General features: G+C 38.5%; 1 protein-coding gene across 4 annotated transcripts in view; it reads left to right on the top strand.

Annotated features, from left to right (window-relative positions):
* Positions 1-12,342: 12,342 nt before the first annotated feature.
* BANK1 (B cell scaffold protein with ankyrin repeats 1) overlaps positions 12,343-22,733 on the top strand; it is a 123,239-nt gene continuing 112,848 nt past the window's right edge. For 3 of the 4 annotated variants that reach the window (XM_052681551.1, XM_052681552.1, XM_052681550.1), the window contains exon 1: positions 20,571-20,627. In XM_052681551.1, the coding sequence (XP_052537511.1) occupies positions 20,591-20,627 (37 nt within the window). In that variant the 5' untranslated portion in view covers positions 20,571-20,590. Of the gene's footprint in view, positions 12,466-20,570; positions 20,628-22,733 lie in introns of those variants that run through there. The other variant, XM_052681553.1, reaches the window with a different exon arrangement.

Here is a 22,733-nt window from a genome sequence, read left to right as displayed (position 1 = left end):
TGTTTTTTTCAAGTAGGCCAAATGGAGGAAAAGCAATCAAAAACCTTACAGAATGCCAAAGAATGCAGGCAGGGATTTGGCACTGAGCATTTCAGTTGCTACATCCGAAGATCTTACATCATTCAGATGAAACAAAAGACTTGATTCACAGGAATGTGTGGTACTTTCAGCTCTTTCCTAATCCCAGTAATAAGAATGCTCAGAAAGCAGCGATGATGAAAGGAGGTATTTTAAAGGTAAGTCACCTGAGTATGAGCCTATGCATTTGCAATCTGATATTGTGGATGCTTTGCAGTGAGGAGTTTGTATCTCTTCATCTAGATCCTTCATTTTACCTTTACTACACATTACAGGATCTTTCGTACTCTGCGCCATGCTAAACAAGATTCCAAAATGTTGCCTCATAGTATCCCACCTATCATACCATTCAGATGAGGCTCTGTAGCCACCAACCTTAAATAGCAACATTTTTCAAATAGGAAAGAAAAAGAAATTAATTGAAAAACTTATTAATTTGGAGCTTCAATTTAATATTCTTTGGCATCTGCACCGTCTGAATAATCAGATTATCTCCTGAGGCCCACAGAAGTTTCACTTTACCAATTGTATTGGTAGCTCAGGACTCAGCTTGGAGTTTCTAAAGCCACAAATGAGGTAAAACCTTTGCACCACTTGGAACCTAAATGGTTCAGTGAGTTGCTATGTTTTAATATCAAACTGCATTTGCATGTATTTTTGGTGTTTACATAAGAATGTCCAAGTGAGGTGCAACACTTTCTTGACAGGAGCATCTGCTGGGTTCCAGCAGCATACTAACAGAGGGAACAGGCCTGCTGTATTTAAAATATACAGGAGTTTTTTCCCCTATAGTTTAATTGGCATTGAAATTGAATATGGTCTACACTGAATAAGGGCATAACTCAGCAAAGGAGTGCGTGCTTCGTAAAGGTATCACTTTCCAAATATAAAGTGTCAGCTTTGGTTGTGGGAAGGAGTGCTATGTCTATTCACTTAAGAATGTGGGCAATATTTATAGCGTTCCTGCATTTTCATTTTTAGATCTCTACTTAAACTTAAGCGTCTACCATATACGTAATTCTAACTGCTTAACCCAAACCCATTTTCCTCCAATTTGTGGAGAACAAACAGGAAAGAGACAATCAGTACACGTAACAAAATCCTTTATGCAGTACCACACTTACACATACATTTATGTATTTCTACATTTACCAGGACTAAATAAATGCACAGATCTCTTTAGAAGAGGCCAGTTAAACAAATCAACCAAGCCAAATAAAAAAATACTGTAATTATTTCTAACCTGGAGTGCCTTGATTGTAGTTAAAGGCAGGGGAAGAAAACAGTTTGTTACAAGGCTCTACAACACGTTCAAGTTTTTACCTAAATACTCAAGACCTGGATATGAAATATGTAGTACGTGGCGTGACATGGATTTAATTGGCATGAAGTTTACCAAGTTACAAATGAGCAGCACTGCAATTAAAGCATAACAAATAACTGCCGTGACACCCACTAACCAGCAAGTATTACTCATTCTACACAATTGTTTCAGAAATGTTTTAAGGGGGTTTATATTACATATATATGGATATATAGGTATATATGTATAAAAACTTCAAATGCATGTATGTAAATATATTTTATATATATATATTTTTTTACATTCAATTTTACATCCTTCCACATCAAAGGCTAGCTACAAGGACTAAAACACTAATACAATATTCACATATCCAATATGAGGAGAATCTTTCTGCTGCTTTCAATGGACTTGGTTAACTCCATTGGCTTTGAAAGGAGAAAAAAAAACGAACAATAATCATCATCATCCTACAAAATTCCAGAAAGAATAGCTTTCTGGAACACAGTACATCACTGCTTTGGGGTTTACTACTGCTTGTCTCTTTGAAGCTAAGCCTTTCATTTCTTTCTGTTATCATCAAGTTCTAGGAAATAGATGTTTTGCCATAGCTTTTACTCAGGCTATACTTTTACAGTAAGTATTCTTAACTCTTAAAGCAGCTCTACAACAATCAGATACAAAAAATATGAATAAACAGCTTGTGTGTGCTGTAATTTTAATTCTGATGACAAAAAAAAAAATTTGCTCTATTCTTCAGATTTCAAACAGGCACTGTATGCAGTTTCTGCATGTTATGCTTCATCTTCCATATTGCATGCAATGTAATGGGCAAAAAGGCCCAGATGAGTGCTTGTTTTCTGCACCATGGAAGTCACTGTGTCACTCACTGCCTTCAATTTGCAGCTTTTATCACATTACTCATACAGTGTTCAGCAATCCCTGTGAGCCACAATGCTGGAGTTCCACATCTGAGCCACTTTCACACAACCCACGCACCACTCAGCATCCTGCTGCCATAATAGTCATTTCCAAAAGCCAGCTTTGAAACAGTATATGCAAAAGGCAAGCCCCAAAGGACTGCAGCGGACTAACAAAAACCAAGACAATTTATTCCAAGGTGCAGGAATATGATGGAAGAGTCACTACTGCATGAATCCTTTAATTTCACACCTACAGGCTTGTAGCGCACTAAAGTATGCGAGTGAGAAACATGTATCCACTGCACTTATATGCAAGAGTACTTACCTACCTCTCTGTAAACTGGTAAAGGAGAAGAGTTACTTTCTATTCTGCCCTGAAGCACAGAAGCAGGAAAGGAAGGGACTGTAAACTTTGAATGCAACTGTTTCTGCATTCAAGCCAGAGCATTGTCCCTGATTGTTCAAAATAAAGGTGAAGGATACCTGCTACCATCTATACCTGAGATCTCATCCTAAGCTCAATATCACAGTAAATCTCACTGCCAAAGTTATTATTTAAGTACAGGAACTTCAGACATATTTCCAAAAGTCTTCAGACTAGCAAAAAAAAAAAAATTTTTTTTTTTTTTTTAAACTTTAATGCCATTGTGCTCAGCTGGACAATACATGAAAAGTACTTCATGAAAGTCACTTCCTGTGACCAGTGACTCAGTGGAGTATCTCTGACTCACCGTGCCCCAAGCGTTGTGCAAAGGGTAAAAGGAGAACAGCATGTGGTGATGTGGGCTTTCCAGAGCACAGAAATAGAAAAAGAGTTGGTGTTTTTCTTTCCTCTGCAATACCACATGCTTTTTTTTACCTTGGCATACGCAGCCCATGACATGCCCTCTTTCCTAAGCAGTTCATACACTCATGCCTGCAGTCAACCCATCACTCTGGGCTAGTAGGCCATGACAAAGCAGTTCACATGAGAAGTAGGTAGCAGGAAAGGAAACAGAGACCCAAGGGATGGAGACAGCTATCACAGTGAGACAGGCCCTGGAAATATCTTTTTTTTTTTTTTTTTTTTTACCTAGTTGCCAACAGCTGCAAAGTAGCCAATTCTGCAGACACACTGCAGGTCAAAATTAAAGGGCCACTAGTGTAACACGACAGAAGGATTACATCACCTTGTGCTGGCTGCATGGGCAAACACCCTCCAGTCATCAGTAGGAACCCGAGCAGCACCTAGTGCATTTCTCTACAGTAAACAAGGACAGTCAAGCTATAAATCCCAGCAGACCCCCCCACCACAACCTGACAGAGTATTCCCTCCCTTCCCCCCCACTCTTCCATTTATACTTACTCCACAAGGAGATGCAAAGTATTATTCAGCAGAAAACTCATTTAAATATTAACTTTGGGCACATGGACTCCAATTCACATCCAAGATGCTTGCATATAATGAGGAGCTCAAGAAGGAAGCTACTTCCAGGGAAGAGAAAGGGAAGTTACTTGCTTTGTATCATCAGTGCATGGTACCTACTTCACTGTCTCATCTTTAAAAGAAAATAAATGGATTGAACACTCACTTCCTGAGGCCAGGTTTCCCAGGTGAAATCCTTAAGGACATCAAGGCACACTGTGCACATAGAGTCACTGCATTAGAAGAGAATGACTTTTCCTAACACATATTTTTCCCTTTTTTTTTTTTTTTTTTTTTGATTGATTTTTGGAAACCTTCATCCCTAATTTCAGCTGTCACAGACATTGCAGAAAGATTTTTTTTTCCCCCTCAACTTCATAAGTTGAGTGAAAGACTCCTTTGTTATAATATTAAATTCAGATCATTCCAGAGTATCTGAAGTCCCTTACAGAAAATGTTTTTAAAAATGTAAACTTTTCATACACAAGAAATTATGATTAAACCTGCCAGCAGTCACTCCATCTTCTCTCCTCCATTTTTATTTTCATTTATTAGGTGCACACTTCAGAGCATTAAGTCTTGCTGCAATGTTTCTCCTGGAGTCCTCAGAAGTTTTGCTTAAGAAAGCTGTGGTAATATCTGGGGTGTGAAACAGACACCTCCCACCTGTGCAGATTTTGAAGGAATGCCCACTTCTTAAAGAACTTCTTCTCTTTTTTTCCAGTGTAAAAGCTATAGGATATGTGAAGCTCTGTTTTGGGGTTGTTTTTTTTTGTTTGTTGTTTTATTTATTTTATTTATTTATTTTTTTGCAGCTTGCATTTATCTCAATTCGCATTAAGTTTCATTTGCACAAGATTCAAACCTCTCCTGCATAATGGTTCTAGCATGAACAATGCTGCCAGCAAAAAAAAACTGCAAAATCATACAGTGCTGTAGGAGCTATCACTGATTCATACAACATAAACATACAACCATCTGTAGATCTTCATGTAGAACAGGTTTTTTTTTAAATGTTTTTAAGTGTTAAGCAGCATTGGGCAAACATATTGTGGTAACTGCTAAGTTCATGGTTGTAGACAAGTGCTGGATATTTGTACTGAATTTTGCCTCACACAGTGGATGTGAGACTGTATTGACTATTTGTAGCACACAATCTTCAGGTTACAAGCAACCCCACGAACGACAGACATACACTCAGCACATTTTTTAACACTATTCTATAATTGCTAGCCAATATCTCAGCCACCTAGGATAGATATTTCCCATTTTAACATGAAAGGAATTGCCACTGACTGTGGCTTGCTAGGATTCTGTGCCTTGTTATTTATTTCTGATTTAACTTCAGAAGCTCAGCTAGTAAGAATCAACCAATTTTGATTGTCTTCATCATTTACCCTCTAAACTTAGAAGTAAAAAATGAATGCAACAGGCAACTACAGCACCTAACAAACAACATTAAAATCTATCATAAACAGAGAGTGGCAGGAGGGGGAGGGGGGAGAGAGAGAGAGAGAGAGAGAGCAAATACTCCCCTAGAGCACACCGCTATGTGGGAAATTACATAACCTGGACAAAGCATGATAGAAGCATTTCTTCCTTAAAACAAAAAAAAAAAAAAAAGAAAAAGAAAATATATCATCAGCTTCATCTTTATTCACACCTCCTCCTCATAAAGCAAAAATCCTTCTGTCCACTGTAGCAGAACATTCTGGACATTTAACATGCTACCCATAACTGACAAAAAAAAAAAAAAGCTGCATTTTATTGCATTCTGCCTGGGTTACGTAGCCTGCAACACTATAGCGTGTTCCACAGTGGCCTAGATATCAGGGTGTAACTGGGGTGTAGATGAAGATCTTCAGCTTTTAATTAATAATGCGTAGTGCAGCATCTGAAAGGCTATCTATAATTTATGTGTCTCAAAAGCAGTCATTCCTTCATCATATATTCAGACAGAAAATCTCTTGCTTTTTTTCTCCAATAGAAAGTATATTAAGATGTTATTGTATACCCTGCAAAATGGAGCAGTGCTACCCAGATCTTCACAGTTCCCACAAATGCCTGCTTCCACTGTGTTCTATCTGCTATAGGAGGCTGAACATGCAAGAGCATTACTCACTAAGCACCATTCTCTAGCTCTCCCTTCTGACAGGCATTTAAAAATGAGCACATCATTTCTTGGGTATGTGCTAATTTACCCATAATGTGAGGGGGAAAAAAAAAAATGAGAAAAACGATTTAACAATAAGGATTTTTCCAAACCATACTTAAATGAAACCAGATGTGTTAATACAACATAAGATTCTTGTGACATACAGAAAGAAAAAAAGCAATTTTTCAAATTCAGCTTTATGCAAAGCAATCATTTAAAGTGTTTAATATTAACAGAACAACATGATGAGAGTGACTATTTTCAAAGCATCGCCTACATATTGGTGCTTGAAAAAGTAAGAAATAAAAACACATACTGCGTATGCTGAACAAGCAACTCTTAGTTGCATTCAGTTGCTTTCTTCTCTAGCAAGCCACAAAGCCTAGAACAGTAACACCAGGCTACACGGACAACAGAAACCTCAGGCTCCATCACACCACAAAGTGTAAAGCAATGCAGACGAGATGTCAGTGGGATGAAACAAGTCTCCTCACCTGCCCCAGGTGCTGGGAGGTAATTTTAGGGAGTCCCAGCCACCTGCCACAGCCTAAACACACTCACACCTGAGCAGAAGGAAATAAGTCACCTCTTGCACTGTCCTGCAGCCCTACCACACCTGATATGGAACTAAACCTGGCATGTTGTTTCACACATGCACCTCTCCCATGACCTGTACACCTAGGAAAAAAAAAAAAATCACTGTCTTTTAAGTATTGAGGTAACCCAGCTACAAGAGATACAGGAAATATTTTCACACCACAGATAAGCAAGGAGACTGTGAGCCATCTAATATATGTAATGCATCCAGATATACATGATACAATGATTTGTATGCAGTGAGACAGTGAAGTAGATGACACTTCAATTAATTGCTTCATAATCACTTGTGTCTTGCATTAATAAAAATTTAGACTACTCCAGAGCATGATGTAGCAGGTGGTTACCTGAACTCTGAATTACAGCAATCCAAATCTACCTCTGGGTTTTAGAATACTATTCCTTAACCTTGCAAGCCATCCACTCCAGTGAGTGAACAGTTTCCAATTATTTTTTTCTCAGCTACTAAATTTTGTTTCTGTTTCATACATTTGCACCACTAGGTATTTTAAATAAGCTCATACATTTTCTTCATGGAATCCAATGCAGCTGTCTGCAAGATGGTCAATGCTAGAAAGTTGCCCTTCTTTGAAATGAAACAAGTGAAAAAGACACCAGGTGGAGGAACAAAAAGCAGTTTTGTCACATTTACCAGCCATCCTAACAAAAGCTCTGCAAATGCCATAGGCTGAGGCAAATATGAAAAAGGAACATCTTTGCAAGTAGTTACCTGCAGGCAAAATGCAATATGCACCTAAAGGGCTTCAGCAGCAAGAACTGCTAGATTTTCTCACCAGTTGGAAAGTAAAATATTGTCAAAGTATAGTCTAACTTTAGCAAAAAACTCTTAGGTCATGTGGTCTATTTCTTCTGTAGTTACAGGACTGAGTTATTCACTGTTGAAGTGTTTTGTACAGCCAAATTAAAATCACAATTCCAATTAAAAAGTTAATAAGATCACTCCAGCAAGACATTCTTAATAATTTGTTTGCCACCTGCCAAGTTGTCTTTGAAAACTGCACCATGAACTAAGCGCTTAAACTTCACGCTACCAGAAAATACTCCCTAACAGACACATTATTGGTTTCTTCTCACTGCTTGAGTTGCATTATATATGAAAAGTAGTCCTCTTACTTGGAGAATAACGATCACAAACTGTAGCAGAATAATTCTAGAGTCGAAGGTATGCTCATTACTAAATTAACAGGAAAAGGCTGTAATTCAACACTATTTTAACAACCCATTACAGTACAATAATTATGCTCTGAATAATTACGAACTGTACTCAACATCAAATCCCAGAACAGCATCAGGTTAGATGCATGGCTACTGAGAAGGAAATGATATCACAGCCTCCCCAGCGCATTCAAGCAACGAGAAGTGAGTGCTGCCTGTTGATTGCAAACTGTGCACCGCCTTCATGCTAGTTTCATTACATCTCTGGATATCCCTTGTTGCAACATTAAGGTAAACAGCTTCACTAGTTCTAAACCTCCATTCGTTGCTACAGCCCTACAAAGTTGTCTTAAACACACCTTTCCCCGTTTCCAACACACGTCTACTACCTTTCAAGAATGCAAGTCAAGTATCCCCTTCTTTTATCTTTCCAACCATTTTTAATAACCATTTTGTAAAAAGGATCTAACACTACTTCTGTGTATTTCACAAACTTACTACTACTTACTGGCAGATATTTTGATAGTTTGAAAATGACATTCTATAGGATACAAAGAAAGAAGAAGAAAGAGCATTACATTACAAAGTATGTCCATACACACCAGCCAATGTAGGCAGACCAAAAACAGTATGTATGTTTTCAGTGACGATTGGAACGCAGGTAACCAAGCACAGTATTGTGCTATTGGTGGGCCTTGAACAAATGCTTACTGTCTCCAGCCATCACTTTATTTGTGGGTTGCACATGGGGCATACAAACCAGCAGTTCATTATAATCAGGATTTTCTTAAAATCCATGAGCCACTCCTTTGTCTATTTAGTGAGATTTGAGTTGAAATCAATCTTTTTTTTTTTTTAGAATATCCTGTTGGCTGCTGTACCAAATGACTGATTAGCAGTGTAGTTCTTTAGACAGATTTTCAAATAAAGACATAAAACAACCGTGATTGCAGACAAAAAATTCATATTTACCATCAAGTACCAAAAGACAGAAAAACGACATCATGCATTACCTTCATGAGCACGTAAAAGTAGCCTGCTGGATAGCATTACATTGTGGTATCAACTTTCTTACATTATAAACTGTATTTGCACTCATTACTAATCATAATGTGATTAATCCAGTTTGTTACAAATGAAGAGTTGATTGTTATGCAACTCAGATTTTTAAAACAAAGTTTGATGCAACTTGCACACACATTCTAACACCTAAATCACCATAATAAAAATCATATTTCATAGACAGTAAAAAGGACCACTTCAAAAGTTTTTGGCTTTGCTTTCAGTTGAGAAGAGAAAGTTTCCTGAAAGTTTTATCTATATAGGTGTTATAATGACCTGTAAGTTACTTCAAAATTATACAAAATTCTGCTGAGACAATCAAGAAAGCTATGAGAGAAAACAGACTTCCTAAATACAACAAGGAGATTAAAGATCATTACTAATCATACTTATGATACATGGTAGTGCTTTTATGTTTCAGACCACCTACTTTATATTCACTTGTATTTCATCTCTGTCTGTAACCATTTAATCAGAATGGTACTAGCAGAATAAGCTATTCAATTTGTCTCATATGACTTGCTTTTTTCCTTAACTGTTAGTAAACAGCATTTTGTTTTAGACTCACATATTTTCTTTTAGATCTACTTTAATATTTCAGCAGGTGTGAACTTCAGTAACAAAATGATGTTCCCTAACACTATTTTGCTGTTCTCATACAAACTTTCTTAGTTCTTTGATATCTCTTCCAAACACTTAACCATCATTACAAATAAGTCATGCAACTAGTAACTCCTTTTTCTACTAAAACTTTATTTCCTGTAGTAGTATTTAGCACTGAAAATTAGTATTTGTGTGCATAGGTGGATACGCTAACATGACTACAGGAGGAATCAAGAACACTCCACGTGTACATGTACTCCTGCAAAGATATGAAATAAAACCCACGTTATCTGAAACATTATACTCCCAGCTGCTTACGTGAGCAATTTGAGAGAAATACTATCTGTATTGTAGTATACCATAATGATACTATCAGTAGAATTCACAGTGAAAACTACAAGTAAAATGAAGTGTTAACAATGAAGTGTGAATAAATCTTTCTAAAGCACTTCCAACTGTAACAGATAATATATGACAGAAAAGTCATTCAAGCCTTAACGGACTTGTAGGAAACAAACAAGAAATATATGCAGTAAGCTCTTCTGGCAATACACTGAACATTATACTCCACCAAGAAGCCACTACCCCAACAATAGCTGCATAGTCACAAAGAGAAAAAAAAACCAAAACAGTATTAGCAAGAAATTAGCATTAAGATTAATGAGTAACTGAAACTAAAAACATTACAGAAATATAATTGCCCCAAAAATCAGTTCCAACTCCAGTATGCTTTGAGGTAAGCTAATGCTTGATGTAAATTTAACAAAACCAAAATCCAACATCTGTATTAAGGACATACCTGACACAACCTGAGCACAATAATGACATTATTCCAGGGGCATGTTTTCAATATTTTAGCATAGGTGAATTGCTATCCCCCCAAAAATAACTCTGCTTACCCTTAGAAAACCTCAAAGCAGGCAACAATCTCCAACAAGACATTTGTGCCTCTACTGCCAACCTTTAAACCAGATCTGGGGAGGGGTGGATCCTAGCTCCACACCTGTTCACTCAGGCACATTGCATGCACCTGAGCTCCTCTGGATTGGCCCTGCCTTCCCACCAGGTGCTAAATCACTGTTTCAAGCTGTGACTAAACATTTCTGTTACACCCATATTGTTGCAAATGTTGGTACGTGTAGTGTGTGTTCACAGTGCTCCACAATGCCTGCTTGCGGAGCAGGGCCTCATTCTTTGGGACTTGATTAAAAGCATATCCTATAGTTAATAGAATCCTGCCAGTTGTCTTGTCAAAAATCTGAGTAAAGCAAGTCCTCCTGTTTAGGACTTACTTTCCTCTCAATTTACAAACAGTGGTACTATCACAATTCTCTCAGCCTTACATCCAGAAAAAACTGGTTTTGTTTTAATTCAATGTCAGAATCCCAAGTTACATTTCAGTTATTTTTATATTAAATTATATTCACACTTAATAATCTTTATTTTCTTTTATGAAGGTTTCTTTCCACAGTGATCATTACCACAGCTCACATTGCAAAAATATTCCAACCACATCCAATCACATCAACTAACACATCTTTTAGGAGCATCAAGCATTAATGCTTTGGCAAAACAATCATATAAAATAGTCCCAAATGTTTTATCTTTCACATATCACTTCCTTTGTTGTAAGATATTTCCTTCCTGTTCATCCTGGTCCTGCCTCAAGACTACCAACACTCTAGTGCTGGGTCCCACGTCCAAACGTACAGTCCTGGAATGCAGCATCTCTTAGACACTAGCATGTCTTAAGTACATGAAACCTAAGGAGAAAAAATGACCAGAAAATAACAATGGGAGTTTTCCCAGGCTCATCTTACAACACATCTAGACTGACAAGACTGATATCTGGGTTTTCTTCATGCATGTTTATATACTGGTTTCCTCTGTGTGGCAGGCCAGGTCAGGGCAGAGAGCCCACTCATTAGCAAAAACCAAATCAACAACAACAACAAAAAAACACAGCTCAACCAAATAAAATCAAATTCCTACCTGAGTGATGGCAGAAAATGGCATAGCTCATGGTGGTTCAGTTTGGCAGATACTTCTGGTGGATTCTCACAGCAGCACACAAAATCTTTGAAGTAGTTCTTTCACCTAAGTCCAACCTTCTGTAGATCTGTGGTTCATGGTTGATTGCAAACCACAAAGGCTTTGCTATGCTGAGGCATCTATAAAGACTGCCTATGGATGTGAATGTTCCTTTCACTTACATTGCTTGAATTCATTCTGCTGCCTTTCCTTCAGTTCAGGTGATGCAGAGCATTTATCTTCTATATTTTGACCACCCACATTCCTGAATCCAATATTGAGCAACTTCACCTTTGAAGATCCTGCAAACCTTTGCCAAACATCACTGAAATCAGCCATGGGACATTACAGTTCTGGTGGGCCTGGGGAACGCAGGGAGGTTCAGGTGGGTGAGAAACACATATCCACATGTGAAGCGCAGTCAGAGCTTTTGCTTTCTTTGGAAAATGACTATTTCCTTCCAGATGGTACCATCATCTATCTGATAATCCCACTGTACAGGGAACTGCATCTCCGGAGGTGGGCTCAGCCTTTGTTTTGGACTTGAAAGGTGCCATGCTCATCAATGGCTCCTGACTGAGAATAAGGGCAAGCTCTCACACGGGCTGCTTTGTCTCACTTTTTACAGTTTTCATCTTCAAATCCCAAAAAGTTAACACAGGCACAGTTGAAAGGAGATGATAACCATGCTGTGCCAAAGCACCTTCCTGAAGAAGGGACTTCTCCATCCTCGGGGCACTTCCCATGTAGGCTGTGAGGGCTCCTCGGAACAGCAGAACCCCGCACTAAAGCCCCTAGGACACGGGAGGGTTCGGTTCCCGCCTCTTTTCTCCTCGAGCCTAACCAACTTTGAAGGCCGGGGACTCTCCGTGCTTGCCTGAGGGAGAGAGGCTCCACGAGGGAGTAACCATTCGCGGTCCCACTGGTTCCGGCCCGCAGCGCTTCCCCTCACCAAGGGCGGTGTAGGGGCCGGGGCGGTGGAGCACCGCGGCCGGGAGGAGCCGGGGGCGGCCCCACGCTTCCGGGCCGATAGCGGCGACCGCGGCACAGGGGCAGTGCACTGAGGAGAGCAATATAGCCGGCGAGGGAAAGAGGGAGCGGAGAGCACGGCGCGGTGCGATGCGGCCCACAGGTCAGTGCGGGGATGGAGGGGCACGAGGCCGCCCCGCTGCGGCCACCATCTTGTGGCTGGGGGCGAAGGAGTACGTGGGCAAGGAGGAGAGAACTGCTGTTCGGCAAGCGGTGGTGGGTAGGCATAGCGGGAAAGGGCTTGGGTTTGTTTTGCTAAGGAGGGTTTAGCTTCACTGGCTGTGCAAACGTATACGTGAGGGTGCAGGTAGTTGTGTAGTGAGGCGTCTGGCGGGGGATGTGGCTCACCGGAGCGTACGTGGTGCCTTCGTGGTGCGGTCCCAGTGTTGCGCTGGAGAGGGGGAGGTCGGCACTGTTGTTTCTTTTGTTTTTGTTTTTATAAAGCTGTGTGTGTGTTTGGTACATTCTCTGTTAATATGGCTTGTCCCAGCCAATTTTTCCTTTCTTTTTCCTTTGGATATTTCAAGTGACTGTTTTTAGTTTTCCCCAACAAGTTATGCCAACGTTTTTTCTGAGGAAGCTGCCCTTAGCACCTCAACGCAGTTTTAGGTCACTTTTCCTTAAAAAATGCCCTTCGGTTGCAAGTGCTGTGTGTTGTGCCCAGTTTTGCCTTGAATTATTCAATTTCTTTGAAGAGTTGGAAGTCTAGTACCAAGAAATTAGGAAATGATAGACTGATCATCATATGAGCCGTCCTATTCTGTCCTACATGCACAGCTGTTCTGAGTAGAGTTTTAATTGCCTAACAGCATGATGTGTTAATAGTTCAAGTTTGATTGTCCTCTTTCAGTCTCAGCATGGTAGCCGGGCTTATTGTACAGTACAGAAAATCCCTATAAACCTTACACCAAAATATTCATTTCTTTATTTACATTTGCAATGGTTTGTCGCGTTATCTGCGTGCCTCAAAACTGCTAAGACATATTTTGTCACTCCCTTGGTAGATGACAATGTGTTATCTTTCTGTTTACAGATAGAAAAAAATTATGTAGAAAGTAAATGATTGATGAATGTCACATGGGATGTAATGGCAGGCCTGAAACAGAATCAGGAGCTTCTGGCTCCAGGTTCCTCTGTTCATTCTTCCCAGTTGTGTTTCTCCATTCACAGAAGTACTGTGTGTTCTCAGCTCCCATTTTCTTCAGAAGGTTCTGCATTGCTTAAATCAAAACAGTGACTGCAAAGCAGGGCTCTCAAAGGGAAAATGAAAGATAAGTAGCCAGATGCCAGAGGTTTGGCTCATTTGATTTGCTTGCATTGGGGAATTCTGCTTTTTTTTTATTTTTTATTTTTATTTTTTTTTCCAGCTCTTCTACTAGTCAGGATGATATTTCATCCTAATTTTACAAGTGCTGCTCTGAAAGTAATGCCTCCTGTTTTATTATGTCAGCCCTCAATGTCATAGGCAGATGTCGGTGGTATGGCAGTAGTGGTTTGAACCTCCCACCAGTATCTCATTACATTGTGTTGTCTGACACAGTAGCGTGTATGAAGCAAAGGTGTGGAACTGAATTCTTCCATGTTGAAAAAGTTGCATCCATTGACAAATGACATCCACTTGCCAAATGTTTATGGAGACCAATCAGTGCATGTGAGCATAGGGAGGCAGTGCATGGTGCGTTTCAGCAGTGGATCACCTCCACTAGTACAGATTTTTCTGAGCACAGCACGCAGACTCCTACTCATAGAAGGCAAAAGTGCATAGCTAATAGTGGCGATTATGTTGGAAAATAATGTTTTGTAGCTGAGAATTTGCTCTATCAAGTAGTGTTAGTGTGCTATTTGTATTGCTTGTGGTTTGCACAGGAAAAAATAGGAGGTAATACTTTTGGATTAACAGATACGAATGAGAAATTAAGCAATAGAGATATGAAAGCTTGACTGCAGTAGCTCAAGAACTTAGTTTACTGTTTTGTGTCACCATTTTAAAGGAGTGCTTCAAATGTTGTGGCAGTTTTTTTGTTGAGTGTATAATCAAAGGATATTAGGCTGTTATGATCACAAAATAAACAAGAGAGTTAAGCAAAGTAGACTACGATAACAAAAGAGAATAAATGGAAGGCTTACCCATGTGCTGGGCTCACCTACAAAATACCAGCAGAGGTGATCTCCAGACAAGATCCTTCCTCCCTGGCAGCCAGCTCTTAAATAGGTCTAGGAGGGGTGCAGCCAGGCTCCAGCCCTTCCGGCAGCACAGCTGAATTGCCTTCACCTGTGCTCCTGTGCCTGATTCATTACTCGCCTCAGGTGATCAATCAGAGGTTCAGGCCGTGACTCAGCACGGCCCCATACAGTCGAGGTACGTAATATTTTGTTTCATTTCATAATATCAAAGTAACCTATTAGAATGTTAAATATCAAGTGAAATAATCTAGTGATGTTAGCATTGGAAGCTATGCAACTTTGCTTACTATGGAGATGAAAGTGCAAGGAAGAAAGGGAAAGTGACTTACCTAGCTGTTTTGTATTAAGACAGTGGCAGATAAATTAATTGAGGACTGCCTTGATTGATACTCAGAGCTTCTTGTAAAATGAATATACTTATTATAATGTCTTTGGACATTGATAAGAGGATTTTCTATCTGGACTCCATTTGCACTGCCGCAACCTTTTCTTAAGGAAAAAAAGTAGCGTCCATAAGCAAAAATGCACATATGATAGCATTTCTAAATATGCCTGTACTGTTCCAGTATATAACTGTGTATGACCCAGGGACATAGTCTAAATTTTGCTTGTATTGAATAAAGGCAGTCAGATACTAGATATTCACATGAAATAATGCTGAGCAAATCCATCAGAGCACCATAGAAATACGGCAAGTTTCCCAGCTGCTTGCAGCTTGTTCCTCATGTTGGCATTGGCAGGGAAACAAATGGCTGTGGGCTCAGCCAGCAGCAGGCACGGTGGCCTTCTATACTTCTATCATTTATCTCTGTTATTTTTTTTGTGTGCTGATCTACACAATCCTCATCTTCCACCTACAGCCTCTACATGTCAAGTTCTCCCTTGCAGCTTTACCACAGCGCCAAACTTTTCTTACAGCAGTGAAAAGAGATCAGTTATGTCATGATGGACTGACCATGAGCCCTGGGTACAAGTTGCTTTGGGTGGATTGCCTGAGGTCTAGCCAAGCTCGAATCTGAAAATTGTTTTGAGTGAAAGGTAGGGGAGACAGTCTTGCTAGTGTTCAGAAGGAAACTCTAGTCAAGATGAACTTCTTGAAGCAAATACCATTGAACATGCTGTACCTAGTAGAGATAAAACACTGGTAATGCCTGATCCTTGATGACATCTGTCTGCACTTGTAGTGAGAGGTACTGACAGGATAACTTGCTAATGGCCGTGCTACATTTGAGTTATAGCTCGTCCCCACACTTGTGAAGATGAATGTCACCACTGAGCTCTGTTTTGCACTTTTTCTATATTCAGTGTGCATTTCTGTGCCTCCAGCTGTTTCTAAGACAGTATTTACACAACAGGAATTCTGCAAGGGAATCTAGCCAGTGAAAATAAATATTTGAATTTTGTTTTTCTCAAGGACTAGAAATTGCTTCAATTTTTGGTAGCTTTAAAATATTTTAAACACAAACATACAGCAATATTTCAATGTTATTACTGATAAATGCAATGTTAAAGTCAAGAGACAAAAAAAAAAAAAAAAAAAAAAAAGCAAGCAAAATAAAATATGTGATAAATTGTAGAATGTCCCTGGTTGTGTGTTGGCATTTTAGGTAGTCCTCTGCATATAGTAAGCATGATGTGCATATATTTGTGTTTGTACCTAAAAGTATCCTGTTAGGAGAACAGGGATTTTCAAAACTGCTATTGCATCTGTTTAATTTCTAGGGTCAGCTCATCTAAGTCTATGAGGTTGAAATGCAGTATATTTATCGAATTCCTCATTTTGTACTTATGTACCTACTGGGATGCCTACTTCCAGCAAGTTGCTGAATCTTGCAGATTTTTGTAGCTGAAAAAAATAATTGCTCTATATTGTCTTAATAGATGCCCATATTTCTTAGTTCCTTCAGTTTATAAGAAAATATTTGCTTCCTCTGAAGTCCATTGCTCCATTGCTTGTCTTTCCGCTGTCGTGAAACATGCTGCAGCAGTTTCCTGGTTTTGTACGTGAGTTTGCAGTAAGGAATCTGGGAGTAATGAGGAGATGCTTTCTTATGTCTGAGGCTCTTCATCTTATTCTGTTATCTAGCAAAACTTCTTAAAACTCACACTATTCAGCTAAGAGACTTCTGTGGCTATCTTGTCATTCTGCTGAAGTGTTGTATGGGAGCTGCTGAGTCACGGCCTGAACCTCTGATTGATCACCTGAGGCGAGTAATGAATCAGGCACAGGAGCACAGGTGAAGGCAATTCAGCTGTGCTGCCGGAAGGGCTGGAGCCTGGCTGCACCTCTCCTAGACCTATTTAAGAGCTGGCTGCCAGTGGGGAAGGATCTCTTCTGAAGATCTACTCCAATGGGGCTTCCTGCGAGCCCAGGATAGAGTGAGTGTCCTTTTCTGCTCTAGTATAATAATTACATAAGCCAAGCTCTTGAATATACTATATCATCTGTATATTCATTGACTGTGCGAGTGTACTGTAGCTTCTGTCCAGTTCACATCCTCAGCGGTTTTGATTTGTCTGCTCTCTAGTGCGTTCTAGTCTTTGTATGAGAATACCTATACAGTTCAGAGGGAGGAGATTCAGGAGGTTGTGATCAGCAGTGCAGAATCTCATTTTGAGGTCGGGCTCTGTGATCTCTAGGGGTTTCTGATAACCCTTCTGATTCTGTGATCAATTTGTTCCTTGATGTATACTCTGCTGCTCTGTACCTCAGCTTTCTCTGTGTGGGGATGTGTATGTGTTCAGTCTGCTGAACAAAGCAAGCTATTTTCCTATCAAAATGTAATGGAGTAGTGGTATTTTCACTCGATGTTGACCATTATGCTTTCTTCTAAACAATGAAAATGCTGAATGTTACTTCATTCATTTTTGTCCACAGTACAGGTACAATGATAACTAAGAAAAATTACCAACTCTTATTTTTTTTCTTTTACTGTATTCAGTGAAATGTTGTTTTGTTTTTTACATCTCAGACTAGAGATCTGATTGAAATAGAGTTATTTATTTTCTAATGGAAAAAAAGAATTCTGGAAGCCTTTAAAAAAAATATTGAAAAATGAGTTGAATGGTGTTTACAACTTAAACTTTTAAGAAATTGAACAGCATATTTGTTAAAGTTTTTCATATAGTGCACCCATCTATTTATTCATAACTTTCATTTATTCACGAAACATTTACAATTTAAATAGCTGAAGTGAAAAAATACTGTGCCTGGAGTGAATTGAACAAGAATAATTTAAAGCCATTTGAGAATGGAAAATAAAAGTTCCCATCTTAAGTAATGCAAGTGCCTGGGTGGAGTGGGTAGGAAGGGAAGGTCAAATGCAGTACAGGTTTGAAGCAGTTTCATGCTAAATGATAGCACACAGGAAAAGAAAACAAGCAGTACCTGAAGTAGGCATTTCCTTGGATTTTAGGATTTATAATTCAGAAATCAGCATAGTCAGTCTCTCTTCGTTAAGTAACAATTCGCACGAGGGACAAAAATCTACTTTTAATTAGCTAGTTTGTTGTTCATATTGTTTATCTTCTGATATTGATTAGCTTCTTGAAAATATGAAACATAATGGAGAAACTGGTAAACATGCAGTATTCAGTATAAAATCCTTTGTGTAAGTAATTTTTTTCTAAGGTTTTGTTCCTATGTTTCTTTTAAAGTGTTTGCAGTGGCAAACTAAGATCAAATCAGCTATGACGACTAAGCATGTGACAGTAGCTAAGAGCATATGCTTGAGTGCAGGTATGAAAAATCCACAGCTGGTGACAAATGTAAATAACAACATAGAAGCAGGCTTACACCCACCTAAAACATCCTTTAGAAGCTCAGTTTTGCCGAGCTTCTAAAAAGCAGCTGGTTTCTAACGTGTTTACAATTTTGGAGCTGACTTCAAAAATAGTAATGGCAACAATGCAGGAAAAAAGTTGCCTCTGAAAAATAACTGATTGTCATTATTTTTAAAATATTTGGATTTGTTGAAGGAAACTGAAGTAAATGAAATGACTTTGGTTTAAGCTTGTGTTTACATCCAAGCAGGTCAAGCGGGCCTTGGAGAAAACCAAATAAACCACGCAAAGGCTTTATGGGTCCCTTCAGGACATCACTTTTAGCAACTTAATCATATTTTTAATGGTTAAAGATAATTTCCATTTCAAATTTATATGACTTAGTTAAATAGCAATTTTAAAAATTAGGTATATTTGAACAAAAATGTTATAAAGATTGAATCAAGTAATAGAAAAGTCTTGCTTGGAAAGGATGTTAAATATTATCTAAAAAATTGTAAAAATGCATAAAACTCAATAATGCCCCATTCTTCTACCTTCTCACAAGATGTCTGCTAATGGAGCATTTCACTGAATCTCAGTTCCTTATGTAAGTTTCTTCCCCATAGGAACGTAAGGCCAATTCCGCAGCCAGTGTGTGTCAGGGTAGTTCTATTTCAGAAATGAAGCCTTAATCGAAGTCTTTTTTGCCAGTGATTCTTAATCAAAACTTCTTAAGGTTTTCATACTTGTATTCTATTTTATAACTCTGTAATCTCATCAGAAAAACTCCCAGATTTGTTTGTGTCCCTTATCGGTTCTGTTCCCTATTCAAGATTAACCATTTTAGAGGATGACAAATCTAATTTGGACTTGAATGCACGAAACAGAGACTGTAATAATTAAATTGGAGGAAGAATATTTTCTGTGAAGATTTAAGGCAGAATATACATTGATCTGTTTGGAAAGAGAAGTGTTTTCTGCTTATGGGGTACGTTCAGGACAGTTTCATTTTAATTTTCTTACAGCACTCTTGCCAAATTATTGTCATTTGATTTTCTGCAAGAGCTTAGAAATAGTGCTCTTTCACTGGCAAACCCTCAGTGTATATATTTCAACACTGAAGAAGTTTATAGAATTCATTAAAATGGCAATCCATATTCCTGCGTTGTATTTTGCAAGTAGATCATGTGTGCTGTAAATCTTGTACTCCTGCATGCTGTCGCATCCATACTATTCATTATGGATGACATGTATGATATTATCCATAAATTTTTACACAGTCTCTTCTTTAAATGATGCCTTGACATCCTAAAAAAGCAGAACTGTACTCTGTGACAGCGGTCTCATTGAATTTAACATTTCAGAGACTTAAATGGAAAGTTAGTCTTTTCATCCCTAGAAATAGCATTGAATGTGAAGCATATTTAAGATATTATGAAACAGAATTCTACTGTTTTATCTCTCATCACAATTACATCACATATGAAGATTGTAAAATTGAAGTGGTCAAAATGTACGTATTTTCCCCAAAGCAACACTGTTTTGTTTAGTGATAAGCGCAGTGTTTTAACAAACTTATGGCAAAGAAATGTTTGCCTGAAATAATCCAGAACTGGGTAAATGATAGTTACGTAGTTACTAAGGTCTAAGTCCTCGTTGAAGATGAGGTAGGACTGTTTAGATAAATGTCCAAACTTTATTTTTTTAAAAGGCAACTCCTGAATGCATAATTCTATTCTTAGGGTAATTTTGAAGTCTTGTTCACTGAATTTTAATGTCACAATAAGCACTTCATTTTGTTCCACTTTGTTTTAGTCCTAACTAGTCAATTCAGATACTACAGGACTGTGGCCTCTGCAGTCCATAAAATAACTTTTGTGAAACTGCCTGTGTTCCAGAGCCTTACTTGAGTCGCTTGCCATGGCAGAAGAGTGCAAGAGTTAGAACTCAGATGCATGCTCTGCAACCAAATGTTGCTACTATTTAGCCTCACATAACCAACTAGCAAGGACTCTTTGTCCTCTGTTTCACAGATAGAATAATGCTATTTCCACAGTTAAATAGTGCTCCCAACAGAACAGGAGACCAGCAGTGGACATGAAGCAACTGAGAGCCACGCAGCATATATTGAGAGTAGGCTTATTTTGGACTAGCTCTAGCCTTGTCCTCTGGCTGTAGCAGGTGGAACACATTGGGTGTGATCCTGAAGCACCTGTTCTGCTTTAGTTTAATCTGAAAGTTTTGGTGTTCCAGGGACAGCTGGTGAGTTGAAGCAAAGCATGGTACATGGGGATAATGAGATGGTGTGTTCTGAAGGTATGCTTTTATCTTAACTAATTATTAATGTAAAGTTGCTCTAAGGCATAGTTGTTGATTGGCAGTCACTGTAATTGGCAGTCATCCCTTTTATCTTAACTTTAGCAGTTTGGGTTTATCATGTGCTTTGTTTTCTTTGTCAGTAGATGTATTTAGGCAACTGCAAGGCAAAGCAGGCTGTGGATATAATCAGAATGGTACATGTTGCTACAGTGTGTATAAGTAGCTGTATAGTAGACATGTGAAGGGCTGCTGCTTTTGTCAGCTATGAATTTTTTTTTTGTTCTTATATTTGTGTAGTTACAGAAGTATTCTGCAATAAATGGAAAATGGTGGATGGTCAGTATATACTTCAGAGGAGGAAATGTAAGACTATGTTATTTCACATCTGTATCAAATGTGATTAGGTGTAATAAACAAGTGGCATGGGTTGGCTTGTTAAACTCTAGAATATTCAGGAATCTTAAATGTATGTACAAAGAACATGCTAGTAGGCTGTTTTCTTTTTAAGATTTTTGTTCAAAATATTGAAGAGAAATGTAAAAATTTGGTTATAGATTTTGTGAAACAAAGAGGGGCTCGATTGTGTAAAAAGTAGGATGCTTGGTAACTGTTTAGTCTGGTCCTATCTCCTTCAGTGACTACATTTGAACAGTGCAGATTCTCTGACTGTAATGGGATAGGGTTTAATTTGGCTTCAGTAATGGTTCAAGAAGGATTTGTTTTCATTTTCTGTACCTTTCTGATAAGGTATGGAAGGTAGTTTGCTTCCAGTGCTAAAGCTACCAGGGACATTTATTGCTTCTGGTTAACATAACTATAATTATCCTGTTACTATAAAACAATAAGAATGTATGTCAATGACAACGGAGCAGAGTTTATGGGTATGATTTTTAAAATCAATTTGCAAGAAATACAGAACTTGAAAGTGATTTATTCCCAGAAAGTGGCCGATTTGGTCAGAGATAGTTGTAGAGAGGTTAAACATTTTTTTAATGGCTATCCACTAGAGGGGGACTCATTGTTGATACCCGGAGCACTTCTTAATTGGTTCCTATTTCAGGATCAGTAATAAGTTAAGAATTCATGTTCTGTAAGCCAAGAACATAATTGCATATGTTGTGCTAAGGAGATAAGTTTGCTGGAAAAATGTCTTTTTTCAGTATTTGGCCATTGCAGTTGTTTTTGCAGTGTTGTTGATGAAATGTGTAAAGTCAGACTCGCACTCGTACAGCTAGCTTAATTTCTTTCTGTCTAATGAGCAGAAAAAAACCAGTTTGTTTGATAGCTACATCTAGAGTTCTTGTCTGAAGGCAGTAGAGGGGAAGCTGAGGTAGGTTATGGAGAAATCTTTCTTTTGAGGTTGTTGCTGAACATATTAGAAATTGTTCAATTTAGCTTGGTTTCTAACTCACCATTTGGTGAGTTTTGCTCATTTTATGAAGCCATAAGTTTATGTATCTATTTTCTATCTCATTTACTTCTTTATTTCCCTAATGAACTCCTTTTGTTGCTATGAATACTGTTCAAAAGGCTGGTACAAAAATATAAAGGTGTTTGTCCAGAGCTGATTGTAGATTATATAGAGATTGTGTTGTGGATATTTTTTGTTTGTTTATTTGGTGACCATCACTTTTGTCAGAAAAGGACAAAAGAAAAGAACTGGAACTAGAGGGGGTGGTTTATTACAGCCTGGTAGCTTGAAGACATATGGTTAATAGAGACCATTTCTTACTGTCTTTCTAATTTCTGGATGAACTCTTAAGTGAGATGCATAAAAAAAAAAGTAATAAGTCTGAAAAACAGACAAAAATTAAGCTGCTTGATTTTTGGGGTCATAGGAATCCTCATGGGATTCTCTGCTGTCTTTGGGTAAAGGAAAGGTAGTCTTAAAAACCTGAACCAATTTGGCTTTGACTGCTCTAAGAGAGTTCTAGCAGACAGGCTTCCTATGGCAATGATAATCTGCATTTTAGGAGCTGGTGGGATGTCATCTGTGGTTAATTCAATGCTTGTGGTACATTGCAAATGTAAGGAGCACATCAATCTGCTGACAATGTTGCTGCCTGCAAGGTCAAACTTTCTGTTATGTTGAAGTAGTTGTTA

Source organism: Tympanuchus pallidicinctus, unplaced genomic scaffold (assembly GCF_026119805.1).
Source record: "Tympanuchus pallidicinctus isolate F22 unplaced genomic scaffold, pur_lepc_1.0 scaffold2, whole genome shotgun sequence".
Classification (NCBI taxonomy): Eukaryota; Metazoa; Chordata; class Aves; order Galliformes; family Phasianidae; genus Tympanuchus; species Tympanuchus pallidicinctus.
Note: the sequence above shows the minus strand (reverse complement) of the source record. Positions and strands in the feature narration are given on the sequence as shown.